General features: G+C 47.7%; 1 protein-coding gene across 1 annotated transcript in view; it reads left to right on the plus strand.

Annotated features, from left to right (window-relative positions):
• Nucleotides 1-14,240: 14,240 nt before the first annotated feature.
• Nucleotides 14,241-18,761, plus strand: part of EXT1 (exostosin glycosyltransferase 1) — a 312,007-nt gene continuing 307,486 nt past the window's right edge. The window contains exon 1 of the mRNA XM_082601832.1: nucleotides 14,241-15,866. Coding sequence (XP_082457958.1) covers nucleotides 14,905-15,866 — 962 coding nt within the window. The 5' untranslated portion in view covers nucleotides 14,241-14,904. The remainder of the gene's footprint in view (nucleotides 15,867-18,761) is intronic.

Here is an 18,761-nt window from a genome sequence, read left to right on the forward strand (position 1 = left end):
AATGTGACAAGGGGGCATTTATTTTAAGGGTGTGGGGAGAAAAATGAATTAGGCAGCAGTTGGATTCTTCAGTCAGGGGGTGGGGACAGGAGTTAAGGGGTGCACTGTACCCTTAAGGAGTTTTTTTTTTTAAAGAACACCCAAGTGGAGAACATGGAGAGAGAATTTTTCTTGACACACCAATGTACAATGAGAACATATATTTAGTAACATTCGCCTCCCTGTACCCTGAGCAGCTGTTCAGCTAGCAAACACTCCTCCTTCCAGGCGGGGAAGGGGAAGTGTGCTGCACGAAGTTTCTGGAGTTGCCAGTGAGAGCGAGAGCTGGGGCCAGCATTCCGGAGCCGCCCCTCCCCCTCCCCTCCCCCTCCCCCCTACCAGGCAGCAGGGGGTCCAGCGCAGCCAGTGGTTGGGAAGGGGAAGCAAGGGCAGAGAAGTAGCTCCAAGGGAAGACCAACTGGAGGGTCCTGTTTAATTTCATCAGGAAAAGCACTTGAAGTTCATTCCTCTTTACTATACCTTCTCGAAAGCAGGAAGCTGGAAAGAGAATTTCTCAAAATGGCCCCTCTTTGCTCTGTGAGGCTGGAACTCACTAGGCAGGGTTGGGGGCCATCCGGGAAATATTTTGTATCTCCTGTAGATGAGAGTTACGGGAAGTGGAAGACAAGGATTTATCCACTTTGGTCCAAGCCATCCTTTTCCAAGGAGTGACAGAGTGGACATGTGGTTTTCTAGGTTCATTGTTACCTTCTTGACAGTTTTTGACAGGCGCCTAGGGCATACAGGTGGCAGTGAGGATGGGCCAGGGTGGGAGAAGGCCCTGTGTCACTGTAATATATGATCCAGTCAAAGATAGTGTTCGCTGGTTCCTTTGTTTCCTTCTTTCTTCCTTCCTCCCTCCCTCCCTTCCTCCCTCCCTCCCTTCCCCCCTTCTTCCTCCCTCCCTTCCTCCCTTCCTCCCTCTCTTCCTCCCTCCCTCCCTTCCCCCCTTCTTCCTCCCTCCCTCCCTCCCTCCCTTCCTCCCTTCCTCCCTCTCTTCCTCCCTCCCTCCCTTCCCCCCTTCTTCCTCCCTTCCTCCCTCCCTCCCTCCCTCCCTTCCTCCCTCCCTCCCTTCTTCCTTCCTCCCTCCCTCCCTCCCTTCCTCCCTCCCTCCCTTCTTCCTCCCTTCCTCCCTCCCTTCCTTCTTCCTTCCTTCCTCCCTTCCCCCCTCCCCTCCTCCCTTCCTTCCTCCCTCCCTTCCTTCCATCCATCCTTCCTTCCTTCTGTCCTTCCTTCCTTCCTTCATCTTCCCTCCCTCCCTCCTTCCTCCCTTCCTTCCTCCCTCCCTTCCTTCCTTCCTTCCTCCCTTCCTCCCTTCCTCCCTTCCTCCCTTTCTCCCTCCCTTCCTCCCTCCCTCCCTCCCTTCCTTCCTTCCTTCCTTCCTCCCTTCCTTCCTCCCTTTCTCCCTCCCTTCCTCCCTCCCTCCCTTCTTCCTTCCTTCCTTCCTTCCATCCTTCCTTCCTTCCTTCTGTCCTTCCTTCCTTCCTTCTGTCCTTCCTTCATCTTCCCTTCCTCCCTCCCTTCTTCCTTTCCTTCTTTCCTTCCTCCCTCCTTCTCTCCCCACCTTCCTTCCACTCTAGTGTACTGGTGCTACTCAAAGTGTGGTCCTCTACTGGCAGCATCAACATCACTTGAGTACTTGGTAGACATATAAATTCTTGGGTCCCACCCCATACTCCCTCTGTAGGCAATCTCTAAGACTAGGCAAAGGGATGTCACTTCCTAGATGAGGTTACAGAAAGACTTGGCTACAGTCTTGGATGAGCTCTGTCACTCACTCACTTGCTATGAAGGGAGCCAGCTGCCATATTGTGAGCACCCTTTTGGAGAGGCCCATGGGGCAAGAAACTGATGTCTCTGGTCAGTAGCCAGTGAAGACCTGAGGTCCACCAACAACCACATGAGTGAGCAGGGAACTGTGTCTCCCCCAGTTAAGCCTTGAAATACCAGCCCCCCACATCTTGATTGGAGCCTATGAAATACTCTGAGCCAGAGAACTTGATTGTTACTGACTCACAGAAACTGGGAGATGATAAATGTTTGCTGTTTTAAGCCTCTAATCTTGGGTTAATTTGTTACACAGCAATAGATAACTAACAGGACTACTGAATTGGAAACTCTGCTCGTGGGGTCCTGGAATGTGTATTTTAACATGTTTTCCAGGTGATGTTCATGCAAGGTAGTTTGAGAAGCACTGCGTGTGACTAAATTAAGAGTGAGGGCTTTGGAGCCAGGCTGTCTGGGTTCCAATCCTAGCTCAACTACGTCCCAGCTGTAAGAGCTTGAGCAGGTTACTTAACCTCTCTGTGCCTTCATTTCTTCTGTAAAATGTCACTAATGGTAGTACATACCTTTAGGTAGTGTAAAGAGGATTAGTTGAATTAATATATTTAAAGCACTTAGTGTATTGCCTGACAACATCGAGTAGAATACATTTAGTGACGATTCATTCCTTCGACAAACATTTATTAAGGCACCAACTAAGGGTGAGGCATTGTGCTAGATCCTGGAGTTACGAAGATGTATAAGACATAGTTCACTTCCCCTGGGACTGTCATCCTAGGAGATGGGCATAGAAAAGAATAAACACAATAAAAGGTTAAAATGCTGAGCTTGACTTCTGGAGCCCGTCCATGGAGGCATTAAGGAGAGGCTTAATAAATGCGGTAATTGGAGGATATGGGCTTGATTGCCCTCAATGTCTCACCTTACTTTTTCTTAGTCTCAGTGTCTTCCTTTTTATGTGGGAAACTGGCAAACCTATCACCACCAACAGCCTCCTAAGACAGGAGCTGGTGTCTTGTTCACAAGACGCTAGCCACTCGGTCCTGTTTTCTGCTCCTAGTAAGGCAGCTTGGTTCGCTGGCATCTGCTCTTCCTCCCGCCTGAAAGCTTCCTCCCCCACCTCCTCCCTGCAGCACAGGCTCCATCTAATCCTTCATGTCTCTGCTCACATGCCTCCCCAGGGGGGTCTTCCTGGTCACTCTATTTAAATAGCATCTCCATTTCAATGCACTTTCCATATCCTGGACAGCACTAGATTCTGGAACGCACTTAATCAGTTCATTTACTGTGTGTCTCCCTGGGCAGCCTTCACGGTCTCTCCGGGCTAACAGTTGGCCTGTTGTATTCACATGGCACACCCCCAGTGCCCTCCCTGGGACATAGTAGGCATTCAATAAATATTCGTTATTGATGGATAAATGGATGAATGGACATGTCCCTTCACAGCCACTGTAACACTTCAGCATGATTTGCTGAAATGCCAATCTTAATCATGAAGGACATTAATTCAAATTCTGGAAGACAAAACTGCTGAAAAAGAGAATGTGAAACCAAGTCACTTTAATTCTAAGGGGCTGCTGGAGAACTGGGAAGGGATGGAGAGTAGGAGGCCATTGTACCATTTGACATGTACTAAGTACCCCCTCCTAGGTCCCGGGTACTCTATTCAATGTTTTATGTGCATTATTTCATATACATCTGAAGTGGCTATTATCATCTGGGAGAGCAGATGGGGAAACTGAGTCTTAGAGCCCTTGATTAACTTGCCTTAAGTCACAGCCAGTGTGGTGCAGATGAATCATGACTGAACCCAGGTGGTCAGGTTCCAAAGCTCCTGAGTTTAACCACTCTACCCTCCTGCCCCCAATGGAATGCAGCTCATTAGGTGAATATTCTGCACAAATAGAAATGTACATAGCTGAACTGCTATATAACACCATGACAACACTAGACCAGACAGGGAAATATCAGAAAGGTTTCTTAAGAGAGGATGTCCATGAAATGGGAGCTGGGCGATGGACCAGCTGTAGGTCATTCACGGGGGCCCTTCCCTCTTCCCAGGGGTCCCCTGTTGTTCAGAAGAAAGGTGGTCAGGACGGCAGTGGAGTGTCCCACCACTTCCAATGGATGTGAGTGTTCTCACCCTCAGAAACAAGATTGGTGGTCTCTTCCTAAGCCCCCAAAGGATTAGCATTCTCTTCGTCAAGGTAGCTTGTAATTTACAGCAATTGGCAGTTCCTCTTGCAAGGATTCCAAGATCAGAAAAGCCAAGGAGCAGGTGACAGGTCAGATCTCAGCTTAGATGGAGAAGCTGTCTGTTGGGGTGGTGGTGAGGGGCTGTAACTAGGTGGGAGGGGCAGTTTTACAAAACAGCAGGGCCGGCTGCCTTGCACCTGGAGCAATCTTTGGCTGGGGGTTCCCATCAACAACAAGCCTCCACAGGCCTAAAAGAACAAGAAAGGAACCAGGCTTATCCACTCTTAAACGGGACTAAAGTCAGCGTTTTTCCTGTGTGATGAGGAATTATTGGCCCAGCAGCAAGGGGAGGCTCCTTCCCAGTAGAAGAGAACAATTAGGGAAAGTGAGAATATGCTTCTATGGGCAATTCCCTTCTCAAGGCTTAATTAAAGCCAGAATGTATATTTTTAGTCTGCTTTTGCTTTTGTGACATTTAAATATTCAGATTTTCAAAGAGACAAAGCCTATGCTGAAATTTACATATAAATATATTGAAATATATTTAAATATGCGTCTTCTTCATACCTTTTTTGTTAACGTTCCTGAGCTGTCTGCACTTCTACAATGGGGTCAGTCTCTGGGAAATGAAGAATTAAAGTGTCTGAAGAGACGGAAGTAGAGGTAGAATTGCTCAGAGGTTGATATACTGGGGTGGACCTAACATTATGTACCGTGTATAATTTGAGGAATGATTTTCTTTGTTTAGATGGCAAGTTTTCAGAATGATGGTTTATCTAGGTCAGAGGGCAGTCCCCAGCCATGCAGACTTTGGTAGATGTATGTATGTATTTTTACCTATTTAGAAAGGCTACAGGCTCCCTGAAACTGGCTTGGAGACTTCCTCTTAAGACCTCAAGAATCCAGGATTCATAGAAATAGAGGAAATTTGACCAAAGAATGACCTTGGAGCATCACTCAAATAGCTAGCTTTATAGTCCATATTATGACCATGCTAATTACAAGTTACCCCATATACTATACATGGACCACCAACTTTAAATGATTTTGACAATCATGATATGCATTTAAATCACTGAAATAGAACTGGACATAATTTAACCTTCCTCGAGTGAGTTGGCAGTTACCTTAAGATCCTACAGGGTCTCTCTCGGTTACCACTGCAATCATCAATAATTATGCGCCATGAGTAGCATAGAAGTGTCAGAGGATACAAATTTTTCAATTGTTAGATAGAAGACAAACTTGATTCTAATGGTTATCAGGAGTTGAATTTTTTTTTTTTTGTAGTGAAGAGAATGTTGACAGACTATTGCATAACAAAGAATGTTACAATCTAATGGGGAAAATTGGCTTGAATTGTGGGTATCTTCTTGATTTCATCACCTTCAATAGTTGACATTTCCATTTCTCACTTTCTCTCAGTTACTCATCTATAAATGGATGTACAAATGTTAATAGGGACCCACACAAATTTATCAACTTCCTCCTCTAAATTATACCCTGGAGCCATTTTTATTGTGATTCTTTCTTTCCATGTCTGTTTCTCCTCCTGGAGTTTGGGCTGTGCAGCACATGAATTGTTAAAGGAATGAAAGTCTTGGGAGAAAACAGAAGCTACCAAGACGAGCCAGCAAGGTAGAGCATCTGTGCCTTCCACCAGGGGTGAGTAAAACTTTTATAAGGCTCCTAGGATGGCATCCAGACTGAGATAAGGGCAACTCCTTTGTCACCATTTGTTCCTCAGAAAACACTCACCAGCAAGAGGATGTCCTATCACTGAAAATAGCTGCCAGTTCCAAGTTGTGAAACACACATGGACGAAACTGCTAAATATAAATATATATGACTTGGACTATATCAAGCACTAGAGTTAAGATCGTGGAGAAAATTTTCAATTTAAATGTGCAGTTTTGATAAATACTAAGGCAGGCTATCTTGCCTACTTAGCAATCACAGGCTAATTGTCCAGCGATTAGGCTTATGGGCTTGACTCTGATTGTCATTGTTTCTGTATCATGAAAACAGGACTTAACGTTCCCCTTCTCTCCTGGCTTGCTATCCTGGCTTACAACAGTTGTTACCGTAAGGAATAAAGACTTTCAAAAATATGTTATAGATATATAAACTTGACTCCCTGCTTCCGCTTTTGCCCTACTATCAGCTAGAGGGAGCTGTTAAAAATGGAAATCAGGGGCCTCCCTGGTGGCGCAGTGGTTGAGAGTCCGCCTGCCGATGCAGGGGATACGGGTTCGTGCCCCGGTCTGGGAGGATCCCATATGCCGCGGAGCGGCTGGGCCCGTGAGCCATGGCCGCTGGGCCTGCGCATCCGGAGCCTGTGCTCCGCAACGGGAGAGGCCACAACAGTGAGAGGCCCGCGTACGGAAAAAAAAAAAAAAAAAATGGAAATCAGATCATATCACTCCCCTGCTTAAAATCCTCCAAAGCTTATCCACCCCTCCAAAAATAAAATCCCAATACTGTGCCTGGCCTGCAGTGCCAGGACATGCTAAAGTTCCTGCAACTTCTCTGACCTCCTTACTGCTCCTCTTCCCTGCACTCAGCACACTCCAGAAACAGTAGCCTTTCCGCTGATGCACTAACTTAGTGGTTCTCAAAGCGTGGTCCCTAGATCCGCAGTATCAGCCTCCTCTGGGAAGTGGTTAGAAATGCAAATTCCTGGGCCACACCCTAACTCTACTGAATCAGAAACTCTGGGGGGCTTCCCTGGTGGCGCAGTGGTTGAGAGTCCGCCTGCCGATGCAGGGGACACGGGTTCGTGCCCCAGTCTGGGAAGATCCCACATGCCGTGGAGCGGCTGGGCCCGTGAGCCATGGCCGTGGGGCCTGTGCGTCCGGAGCCTGTGCTCCACAACGGGAGAGGCCACAACAGTGAGAGGCCCGTGTACCGCAAAAAAAAAAAAAAGAAACTCTGGGGATGGGCCCCAACAATCTGTGTTTGAACCAACCCATCTAGTGATTCTAATGCCTGCTGAAAATAGACTCACTTCTGCCTCAGGACCTGGGTACTGGCCAGACACTTTGCTTGGTATACTCTTCCCAAGGCTCTTTCCTCGTCAGTTGGAATCAGCCAAAATGTTACCTCCTCACCTACTATCCTATTTAAAATTTTTTTTTTATTTTATTGGAGTATGGTTGATTTACAATGTTGTGTTAGTTTCAGGTGTACAGCAAAGTGATGCAGTTATACATATATTCATTCTTTTTTAGATTCTTTTCTCATATAGGTTATCACAGAATACTGAGTAGAGTTCCCTGTGCTATAACACAGTAGGTCCTTGTTGGTTATCTGTCTCATATATAGTAGTGTGTGTGTTCATCCCAAGCTCCTGATTTATCCCTCTCGACCAACCCATTTTTTTTTTTTTTTTTTTGTTGTGGTACGCGGGCCTCTCACTGTCGTGGCCTCTCCCGTGGCAGAGCAGAGGCTCCGGACGCGCAGGCTCAGCGGCCATGGCTCACGGGCCCAGCCGCTCCGCGGCATGTGGGATCTTCCCAGACCTGGGCACGAACCCGCGTCCCCTGCATCGGCAGGCGGACTCTCAACCACTGCACCACCAGGGAAGCCCTCGACTATCCCATTTAAAGTGAGCCTCTTTGCTCTTCCTCATCTTAATCTATGCCATTAAATTATCCATTATGTTCTCCTTAGAATTATCTCAAATTATCTTGCTTATTTATTTACTTGCTATTTTATTGTCTCCCCCAGTAGAATGAGAGCAGACACCCCACCTATTTTTTATACTGCAGATTCCAAGTGCCTAGCGTATTGCCTTGCACATATGAAGTTCTTCATAAAAGTTTGTTAAATGAATGCCTATGAGGTTTTTTGATCTGCTTGTCTTGCAGAAGGGAGATCAGTTAGATTATCTAAAGGCAGCTGCAGTGTTGGGGCAAAGCCTTGGCATGGAGTCGGAAGATGAGGCTCAAATTCTAAGTTCTCCACTTGGAGATCAGCTGACCTTGGGTAAATCATTTAATTGGGATAATGGGTCACCCAACAAGGGGTGGTTTTGTCTCGGAGAGGCATTTAGCAATGTCTGGAGATGTTTTAGTGTCAACTGCCGATGCAGGTGAGAGCGGGGGGTGCTATTAGTACCTAATGGGTAGAGGCCAGGGATGTGGCTAAACATCCTACAATGCACAGCCCATGCCCCTGCAATAAAGAATTAATGCTCAGCAAAATAGTAACAGTCCCCCAGCTGAGAGAGCCCGAACTAGAGCCTTACGTTCTCACTAGCTAAATAGGGATAATACCCTCTTCCTAACTCACAGAGTTCTGATGATGCTCAAGCAAAATTCCTCTCATGAAAATGCTTTGTAAATGACAAAGGACTATAGACAAATACCCTTAGTGCCTGGCACCACACCTTACACAGGGTAGCTGCTTAATAAATATTCATTCAAGGAATGAATGAATGAATGAATGAATGAATTGCAGGGAGCCCCTTCCCAGGATTGAGTTTTCATTTCCTCATTTGCAATAGGAGATAGGGATAGTACTTGTGTCCTAGGAACCTTGGGAGGGTCTCAGAGACAATGTGTACAAAGCACCTGGCTCGGGATTTGACACATCCTCACTAAAATTGCCCTTGTTTCACCCTTGGTTAGTTTTCCTGCTTGGCTGCCCTACCAGGCAGGCGGCAGGAGGCCTGAAAGAGCCTCTCACGTCCACTCCATTTTTCCTTCCCTTCTCAGTGGAGTTCCCCATTCCTCCCTCCTAAGGGACTCCCCTCTCTCTTCTATGCCCTTGGTCTACACAGGGCAGCCTTGACTGTTTCAAGTGGAAAGGTATCACCAAGTCCTGCTCTGTATTCTTCAGATGAAACACTTAAGACCTGGCATTCAGAAACCACCTACTCTGGGTTTCCTTGAGTTCCAGGCAGAGAAGGAACTGGAACCCGGGCTCCCGTCCTGGCTGGGAATCTCTCCACTCCTCCACGATGCCTTAATTTTCCTTGGCCTGCTTGTCTTTTCCCACCTCCTATAACCAATCAGCGCATACCCAGCAGACTTTCCCAACCTTTCTGGGAACCTGGAATGTTTACTGTTAGAGACCCCACCCAGCACACATCACCAACACATTAAAATGTGCCCACGTCAAATAAAAATTATGTATAACTTTATGATAATTGGGTTGCCTTGACAGTCAACCTGAAGTTACATTTTAGAGAATTTAAGCATTTTTTAATTTCAATATTTTAGTTTGTTTTTACATTTTGGAGTCAATTATTTTTTCCTACAGCAGATATAATTATAGACCCTTGAAAAGCATTTGTACCTCATGCATTATAAAAAAAAAGTCTTCTTTGCTTTTTGTCCATTGGTGAGTTTCCCTTCTTCCCTTTTCCTGTTTGTGTATAATAGTCAGTGACCATTCCAGAGTCTATAAAGCATCTGGAAAGTGCTGAGTGTTTGGTGGGTGATATTTCATGTATGTAATGCTGTTGACTTGCAAACATGATCTCATGCACCAGTGTCCATAATTGTCCAGGAGTGTGACAATCAAATCTTACATTTGCCATATACATTGTGGACTGCAAAGGGCTTTCTCATCCATTATCCATTTGTGCTCATTTAATTCTCACAGTAACCCAGTGAACTGAGCACAATATACATTATATTACAGTTACTATTGATTTTACCGATAAGAATCCAAAACTTAGGGAGAAGTGACTCATTCAAGGTTACAAAGTAAGTGGCAGAGCCAGGATGAGAATCCACATCTTCTGGGTTTCATGTGTGCCATGCTGCTTTCAGGACTTTAGTCAGCCCTGGGGAAAAATTATTCCTGAAAGAGGAAATTAAGCAAGGCTTGAATCACTGGGATAGCTTTAGCTTTGTGTGTGTGTGTGTGTGTGTGTGTGTGTGTGTGATACTAGAACTCTAGCCTTGAATATTCTCCATTTGCCCTACAGACAATTGGATCAAATAATTAATTAGCTCAACAAATACTTATTTAGTGATGGGCCCTGTCATAGGTGCTGGGAATATAGCAGTGAACTAAAAATCCATGTCCTTGCCTCATGGAGCTCACATTCTAGATGCACAGGTAAATGATAAAATGACAAGTCAATATATAGTATACAGGTGTCAATTAGTGTTAAGGATAAAAAATAAAGCAATTGAGGGGTTAGGAAAACTGGGGAGGACTTGCTACTTTATTTAGGAAGGTCAAAGCTGCCCTCAGCTGTAAGGTGGTATTGAGAAGAGACTTTAAAAAAGGGAGGGAGTATGTAGTGTGGCTACCGGGGTGCATACTAGCCGAGATGAGCATGTGCAAAGGCCCTGAGGCAGGGGCATGTTTGGCATGTATAAGAAACAGCAAGGAAACCAGCCTAGTTGGAGAAGAGTGAGTAGATTGGGATGGAGGGAGAGAGTTATTGGCAGGAAATGAGGTGAAAGGGGTCTGGTGAGTAGAGGTGGGGGCAGTTAGGGAAGATCCTGTAGGACCTTACAGGGCCTTGTGAGGGTTTTGGCTCATATTCTGAGATAGGGATCCCTTGAGGGCTTTGACCAGAGGAATTACATGATCTGACATACGTTGTTAAAGGATTTACGATGGACTGATTTGCCTGGTTTGTAATAGTTCTACCTTGAACAAGAGACTCAGTCCTGCTTTGAGAGACTACGATGGAGGGCTTTCTCTTCAAGCATGTTCAGGTGCTGAGGTGAAGTAGAGTTTTAGTAATTCATTCATCATTCAAATCATTGACTGAGCGCCACCTAAGTGCCAGAACTACCATAGGCTTTGGGGATTCAGGAGTGAGAAAGACAGATAGGGGTCCTGTTCTTAGGGAGCTCCTTTTACAGTGAAGAAATACAGACAGCAAACAAACAAAGGATTTCAGCTAATGAGAAGGGCTCAGGAGAAAATAAAACAGAGGGAGATGCAATATGATGCCATCATAGGGGGCTACTCCCCGCCCCCCCACATTTGCAGTCACATTTATTGAAGCATCTACTTTGTTCCAGGCATCAGGTTAGGTGCTCGGGACAAAAATCTGAATAAGACATACAGATCATACTTCTGTTGAGTTCATAGTCTAGATGAGGGATAGACATATAAATAATAATTCTAATGCAATAAGGGCAGTAATAGAAGAATGAATAAATGGGCAGAGTAATAGAGAAAAGGGGCATTCATTTTGTTGAGGCATGTTGGGGATTTGTGGATAAGATGATTTTTTTTTTTTTTTTTTTTTGCGGTATGCGGGCCTCTCACTGTTGTGGCCTCTCCCGTTGCGGAGCACAGGCTCCGGATGCGCAGGCCCAGCGGCCATGGCTCACGGGCCCAGCCGCTCCGCGGCATATGGAATCCTCCCAGACCGGGGCACGAACCCGTTTCCCCTGCATCGGCAGACGGACTCTCAACCACTGCGCCACCAGGGAGGCCCGATAAGACGATTTTTAACAAACATTTTTGTTGGAGTATAGTTGATTTACAATGTTGTGTTAGTTTCAGGTGTACAGCAAAGTGAATTAGTTATACATATACGTATACCCACTTTTTCTTGTTTTTTAAGATTCTTTTCCATAAGGGGCTACTTAAGATTCCAGTTGGCTTTTTTTTTTTTTTTTTTTTTTTTTTTTTTTTGCGGTATGCGGGCCTCTCACTGTTGTGGCCTCTCCCGTTGCGGAGCACAGGCTCCGGACGCGCAGGCCCAGCGGCCATGGCTCACGGGCCCAGCCGCTCCGCGGCATATGGGATCCTCCCAGACCGGGGCACGAACCCGTATCCCCTGCATCGGCAGGCGGACTCTCAACCACTGCGCCACCAGGGAGGCCCTCCAGTTGGCTTTTGAAATGTGGAACTTAGGCAAAAAATGTTACACATGTAGAGCAATTTACAGTTTCCAGATTCAGAAAAATATTATTATTCTGACCTTTTAAACGAGAAACTGAAATTCAGTGAGATTAAACCACATGCCCAAGGCACTAGTGAATGACAGATCTGGGGTCTGAATCCAAAGTTTCTCTCATTTTCAGTACCAACGTTTTTCTCACAGTATATACCACTATGGAATGTGACGGTAGGGCTGGGTATCCCTGGGGTGTGGGATGAGGGAATCAGTAGTGGTTAGGCAAGACAAGAAAAAAATGTGTCGAAGCAGAAAGAGATGCAAAAGAGCAAGGGCAGTAGCTGCCTCCCACTAAGATCACACAGGACAACTGTCAGGATATAGAGGGGCTGCAATCCCTACAGCCCCATTCCATAGGGCTGAGAAAATCTGCACCCTGATCTCAACAGAAGGACCCCTGCCTTGCATGGCTGCTCTCAGCACCCCAGGCTGCGGGGGGGGGGGGGGGGCTGGGTCACATGTGGTTTCAATCACTGCATTTATCTGCATCATTGTCATTGCATTTGGAAGATGACTGAAATCTCATTTCTGTCCCAGGCCTGTCCAAATTGTGCAGGGGGTACAAGTCAAATCTGGAAAAGCTACCTCATCTTTGGCAGGCCAGAGATAGGGAGAGACTTCAGGAATGTACAGTGATGTCCCACCCAGGCCCCTTCTCCCCTTTATTAAAAACAAATCTGAAACAACAAATGTCTAAAATTTTCCACTTGATCATTTCACCCTGCCTTGTTATAACCATGCCCTTTGTCCACACCCACTGGAGGTTTTTGCAGCCTGGGGAGAGCTGGGAAGTGTCTGTCCCTAGCTCTCAGTCACTCCCATAATAAACAATCACTAAACAGCTTGCTGCCCTAGGCAACTGTTTGTCCAGCTTGGCCAGGCCCCCGTGACTTAGGCTGGGGAAAAGGGTGGGAGGTGTTCTCCGTAGAGCAGAATTCAGGCTCTGAGGCCAGAGAGCTTGGTTTGGACCAGAAATACTGTTTGGGAGTGAGCACATCTTTGTGGTCTTGGAAGACCTTTAGAGGACTCCAGCTCTTTATCTGATTTGTCCAGTGAGGCTCCCTGCGGGGAGCTTGGGGCTGGGGTGTGGTAGGGCAGTTGAAGGGCGGACCAACCATCTTGTACTAATGGTAAAGAAGGTCATTTCCTGCCTCAAGTTTCTCATCTACAGCTGGGACAGCTGGCAGTCCTACTAGTCATCCATCCCTAAGAGACAGCTCCTTAAAAACCACCACCCCACCACGCCCAGAAGAGAATAACATCACCAGGTGCTGGGAAAAGCTTAAATTAACAGAGTTCTCCTCAGCTATTAGAAAATCTCTTTTCTTCCGCTGTGACTGAGCTCTTGGAAGCTTTCTACAGAACAGACAAGGGGCTTCGGGAAGCGAGGGAAGGATGCGCGGAAAGTTAGAGGATCTGGGATAGGTGTCTTCTCAGGGCACCGGCAGACAGGAAGGATTGTAATGATTCCTCTTGATTGTAATATTTCCTCTTTATTCTTGGGGCTTGAGGTGTCTCCTTGGGGAAAGAGAGAGAGAGAGAAAAAGGATGGGCTATGTAGGGAATAAGGGACCTGTTTTGATGTTTTGTAAAAAGGAAAAATTGGGGGCCTCAGAGAGTCGAAGGTGGGCGGGGAGATGCATCCGTAAGGTCCGCGGTCGCTTTCTATAAAGTCTTTCTTTCCTCCCGCATCCCTTGGGCTCGCCCCACTGCTCCAATTTTCGAGCATCCTTCCCCAGGAACCCGAACACTCCCAGCCGCCCGCTCGGGGAGGCGTTGCCGACAGGCAGCCGAGGAGACGGGATTCTCGAGGGCGCCCAGGGCAGCGGGGCCCGGGAAGCGCCGGCCAGTCCCCGGTTCCCCGCCAGCGGGCGTCTCTGGGAGGCGCTGGTTCCCGGCGCAGCAGTAGGAGGCGGTGCGGCCCAGGCCGGAGTCCCGGCCGGGACGAGCCGAGGGGCCACGGGGCTCGCACTGGGCCGCCCCCCGCTCCGCCCGCCGGGCCCCAGCAGAGACGCCCCGTGGCCCACACGCCGCCCGCACCCCCAGCGCCGCGCCGGCGCCTCTGCCGGTGGCCGGGGGTTATGAATGGGCGCAGCGGAAGCACCGCCCCCCCCGGACGTGACGCTCGGCCAATGGCAGCGAGGGCTGCGTGGATGGATGAGGTCAGCGCTGTCGTGTCGGGAATGGAATGTGTAAGTGTAACATTCAGAACCGGGTAACATTCGGCGACCGAACGCGGCGGTCGGCAGCAACCGCGCGGGGGCCTGGGAAGCGCCGCTCGGGGCCGGCACTGCCCGCGGGGAGGACGCGCCGCCGCCGTCACCCAGCGCCGCCGCCGTCTCCCAGCGCCGCCGCCTTCTGCCGGGCTGCCGCGCGTCCCGGGGGCCGGCCCCGCGAGCGCAGGAGTAAACACCGCCGGAGTCTCGGAGCCACTGCAGAAGGGAATAAAGAGAGATGCAGGGATTTGTGAGGTTACGGCGCCCCAGCTGCAAGATGCACTAGCCGGCTGAACCCGGAGATCGGCTGACTTGTTGGAACCGGAGTGTTCTGCGCCGGAGTGTGGATGAGTTGAAGTTGCTTTCCCGGGGCTCGTTTTCCACGGCGCCGAGAGGAATCCGAGAGGCAAGGAAATCACTTCGTCTTGTCATTGATTGGGCATCGGGAGCTTTTTTTCCCCCCTCTCTTTCTTTTCCTCCGTCTTGTTGCATGCAAGAGAATTACAGTCCGCTGCTCGCCCGCCCTGGGTGCGAAATATTCAGCCCCGCTCTCTCCCGTCTATTGTGCAACCCAAAGATGAAAGACCGAAGGGGAGAAAGTTAAAGAAATCGCCCACATGCGCTGGATCAGTCCACGGCTTGGGGAAAGGCATCCAGAGAAGGTGGGAGCGGAGAGTTTGAAGTCTTTACAGGCGGGAAGATGGCGGACTGGAGCTGAAAGTGTTGATTGGGAAACTTGGGTGATTCTTGTGTTTATTTACAATCCTCTTGACCCAGGCAGGACACATGCAGGCCAAAAAACGCTATTTCATCCTGCTCTCAGCTGGCTCTTGTCTCGCCCTTTTGTTTTATTTCGGAGGCTTGCAGTTTAGGGCATCGAGAAGCCACAGCCGGAGAGAGGAGCACAGCCGTCGGAATGGCTTGCACCACCCGAGTCCGGATCATTTCTGGCCCCGCTTCCCGGACGCTCTGCGCCCCTTCGTTCCTTGGGATCAATTGGAAAACGAGGATTCCAGTGTGCACATTTCCCCACGGCAGAAGCGAGACGCCAACTCGAGCATCTACAAAGGCAAGAAGTGCCGCATGGAGTCCTGCTTCGATTTCACCCTTTGCAAGAAAAACGGCTTCAAAGTCTACGTATACCCGCAGCAAAAAGGGGAGAAAATCGCCGAAAGTTACCAAAACATTCTAGCGGCCATCGAGGGCTCCAGGTTCTACACCTCGGACCCCAGCCAGGCGTGCCTCTTTGTCCTGAGTCTGGATACTTTAGACAGAGACCAGTTGTCACCTCAGTATGTGCACAATTTGAGATCCAAAGTGCAGAGTCTCCACTTGTGGAACAGTGGTAGGAATCATTTAATTTTTAATTTATATTCTGGCACTTGGCCTGACTACACCGAGGATGTGGGGTTTGACATCGGCCAGGCGATGCTGGCCAAAGCCAGCATCAGTACTGAAAACTTCCGACCCAACTTTGATGTTTCTATTCCCCTCTTTTCTAAGGATCATCCCAGGACAGGAGGGGAGAGGGGGTTTTTGAAGTTTAACACTATCCCTCCTCTCAGGAAGTACATGCTAGTCTTCAAGGGGAAGAGGTACCTGACAGGGATAGGGTCAGACACCAGGAATGCCTTATATCACGTCCATAATGGGGAAGACGTCGTGCTTCTCACCACCTGCAAGCATGGCAAAGACTGGCAAAAGCACAAGGATTCTCGCTGTGACAGAGACAACACTGAGTATGAGAAGTAAGTGGCTTAGCTGATGGGCCTCAGCGGGTCAGCCCTGGGCCCTGCCTACCTGGTCCAGGTGTGAAGTTGGGAGATGGGGGTGGGGCAGGGGACCCCCCCCCCCCTCCTCGGGTCCTCTTCCTTTTGCTCTGAGCCTGGGACTGAGCAGCCTGCTTCTGATGTGTAGCTTGGAGCTGAGGACCCAGAGTTTGAGCTCCTTGGGCTAACGGAAAATCCTGGAGCACTTTCCTGGGCCAAGTAGGTGACCATGTTTCCCTCTTGCTTGGAAAACCTTCAGAGTGATGTGTGTTCTATGAAGGGTGTGGGTTTGATCTGAGTTTGGAAACTGCACTTCACCAGTGGATCCAGGAGGGTGTTTGTGAGGGTCTAGGGACCCGAGAGGCTTTGAATCCACCCACAGTCCGGGAACCTTACCCCAAGATTGATGCTTTATTTGCTTTTCTCACGAGCAGGGGGAGCAGCTTTCCCCGGAATTTTCCCACCCTTCAATTGTCATCTTTCCGCAAACCTTAAATTTGTGTTAGCAGTGGAAGTCCTTTAATTTCAGCTACTAAACTTTCTGCGCCTGCCTCTTTCCTACTCCCAGGTGGCATTGACTTTTATGAAGGGAGACTGTAAACTGGTTAGGGCCTGTGATCTTGCATGCGTGCATGCATGCATGCATTCATTCATGTGTGTTTGTTGGCATGTATATATCCTGCCTCCCTAGGAGAAGCTGTTTTTAAAAAATCTGGGCCTCAGCCCCTCTGCTGTAAACTCCAGTTGCTAATTTAGATTTCCCTTTCCCTTTTGTCTTTATCAATTTGCATGTAAATCGGAGACTGTTACTCTCTGAATGCGCTGTGAGATGCCTCTTTACCCTCTGGAGTGAAGCAAGTTTTGTCCAGTTGCTAAGTAACTGAGTTGGAGACTTTGTAGACCTTCTCACTCTTCCTTTTCCTTCCCAGTGACAGTAACTGACACACTGGGCTTGGGGTCAAAGCTAGTTTCTACGAATCGGCTTTAACCTGAGCTTGGAGGGTCCGTTTTCTCGTCGATGGGGTGGGAGCCCCAGACTCTCTCACTTCTGTCTGGCTGTGAAAGAGTTAGTGAGCTTCCACAGTGCATTTCCACGTTACGCCAGTTAAAAACCAGAGCAGCCTTGTGCTACCCAGGGAGGAAGGGGAGCCTCTCAGCTGAGTACAAGAGGAGCTGGCAGAGGTTGGCGGATTTTGCAATTGATTCATGAAATGCAGAATAGGGGAAACGCTTTGCAGAACCGATGGGAACAGGAAGGGGCATGGTGAGGAAAGGACCCTGAAATGAAAGGTTTGATTGTTGTCTGTGGATTTCCTCAGACACTTGGGCCTCTGTAGGAGTGATTGGAAGAGAAATTCAAGTCCTCCTGTACTTGATCATAGACAGTGAAGGAGAAAGTATCAAACACTGGGATTCCCCAAACCCCAACACCTCTTGCTTTTCGAGCATAAGCAAAGCCCGAGGCTGTAGGGTCAATTATGAATCTAAATTTTCCTCTGCTTTGAGGGCAGTTATGTGTGAATGTTGGGTGCAGTTGCCATGGATTAAAATTTTCTCACAAAAGAAACAAACTGTGGTTAGTAATGAACGCTTTGTTTACACGACATTTACATCGACCTATTCCTGTGGGTGCTTGTAAGAAAAAAATGCTCATAGCCTTTGAGGAATTTCTTTGTCTGGTTTATGGTGGAGTAACTCGAGATGAAGTCTGACCTTTCATTGTCTTCTAAAGCAGTCTCACCGAATTTTGTAGAAGGATCATGATGGTCTTCACTCCTCTAAAGGAACTGGAGGGGAGATCTTAAGAAATCTGAATTATACATTTATTTGGGAAACACCCTCAATCCGATACAACAGTCATATCTGCTTTACTCTCCTAGTCCCAAAATAAATCATCTGCATTCTCTGCGGAAGGTTTTTCTAGAGATTTTTGGCAATAAGGGAAGGAGGGGTTGGTTTCCAAGAACCTTTAATTTTTGCTAATTAAATTTCACTAATTTTTGCCCTCTTTGTCGTTGCCTCAAGAAATCAGACACCCACGCCCTTGTTCTGGTTTATGTTTAAAGACCACAAGGGGTCAGGCCCTCAGGACTGAGTCTCATCTGAAGAGTGGCATTTAGTGAGGAAAGCAAGTTACCTCTTTCTCCTGAGCAGGGATTTCTTTCAGAGTCACTTCTGGATTTTATACTTTACAGCTCTAACCTTGTTTCATAGGACGGGATGGTGTTGCAGAACGTTTATATTCATCGGCCTGCTTGACCTGGAGTTTTAACTCCTTCCTCTCTCTGGGTTATCTGAACGCTTTATCTCTGAGAAATGGTGCTTGCAAACATGTTTGCCTTTGCCCTTGACTTTGGAAGATATGAAGAATGAATGAGCTCTGAAATGTGGTGAGAATGCTCACCTAGCAGGCAGCCTGTCTTGTGCTCTGAAGTAAGCACAACTACTATACTTTGCTACTTATACTGATGTTTTCTGTAAGTCAGCTGTGTGTGTGTCAGATGCAGAACTCCTTCAATCAAATGCTAATCTCTTCCCAGGGTTTTAGCGGAGGATATTACAGTTAGGTCTATAGAAGTCATCTAAGTTTGACTTCTCATACTGTCTCATGGTGTGACTTTTGATTCATCACCTTGAACCTTAGTTTATCCTTTGGTGGAATGGGTTTTCGACTGCTTTAGGGTTCTCTAAGCGTTCATTTGATAATGGCTTATAAAAACAGGATCAGTTTTCATCTACTTCTTTTCTTTATTAGCAAGTGCCTATGAAAAGCCTTCCGTTTAATTTGCTGCCACAAGCAACCACATATAACTTTGCTTTGGACTTAGGGGGTCTGATAATTAGATTGAAAATTTATGGTATCATGGCTGAGTT

Source organism: Mesoplodon mirus (genome assembly GCF_964341445.2).
Source record: "Mesoplodon mirus genome assembly, chromosome: 16".
Taxonomy (NCBI): Eukaryota; Metazoa; Chordata; class Mammalia; order Artiodactyla; family Ziphiidae; genus Mesoplodon; species Mesoplodon mirus.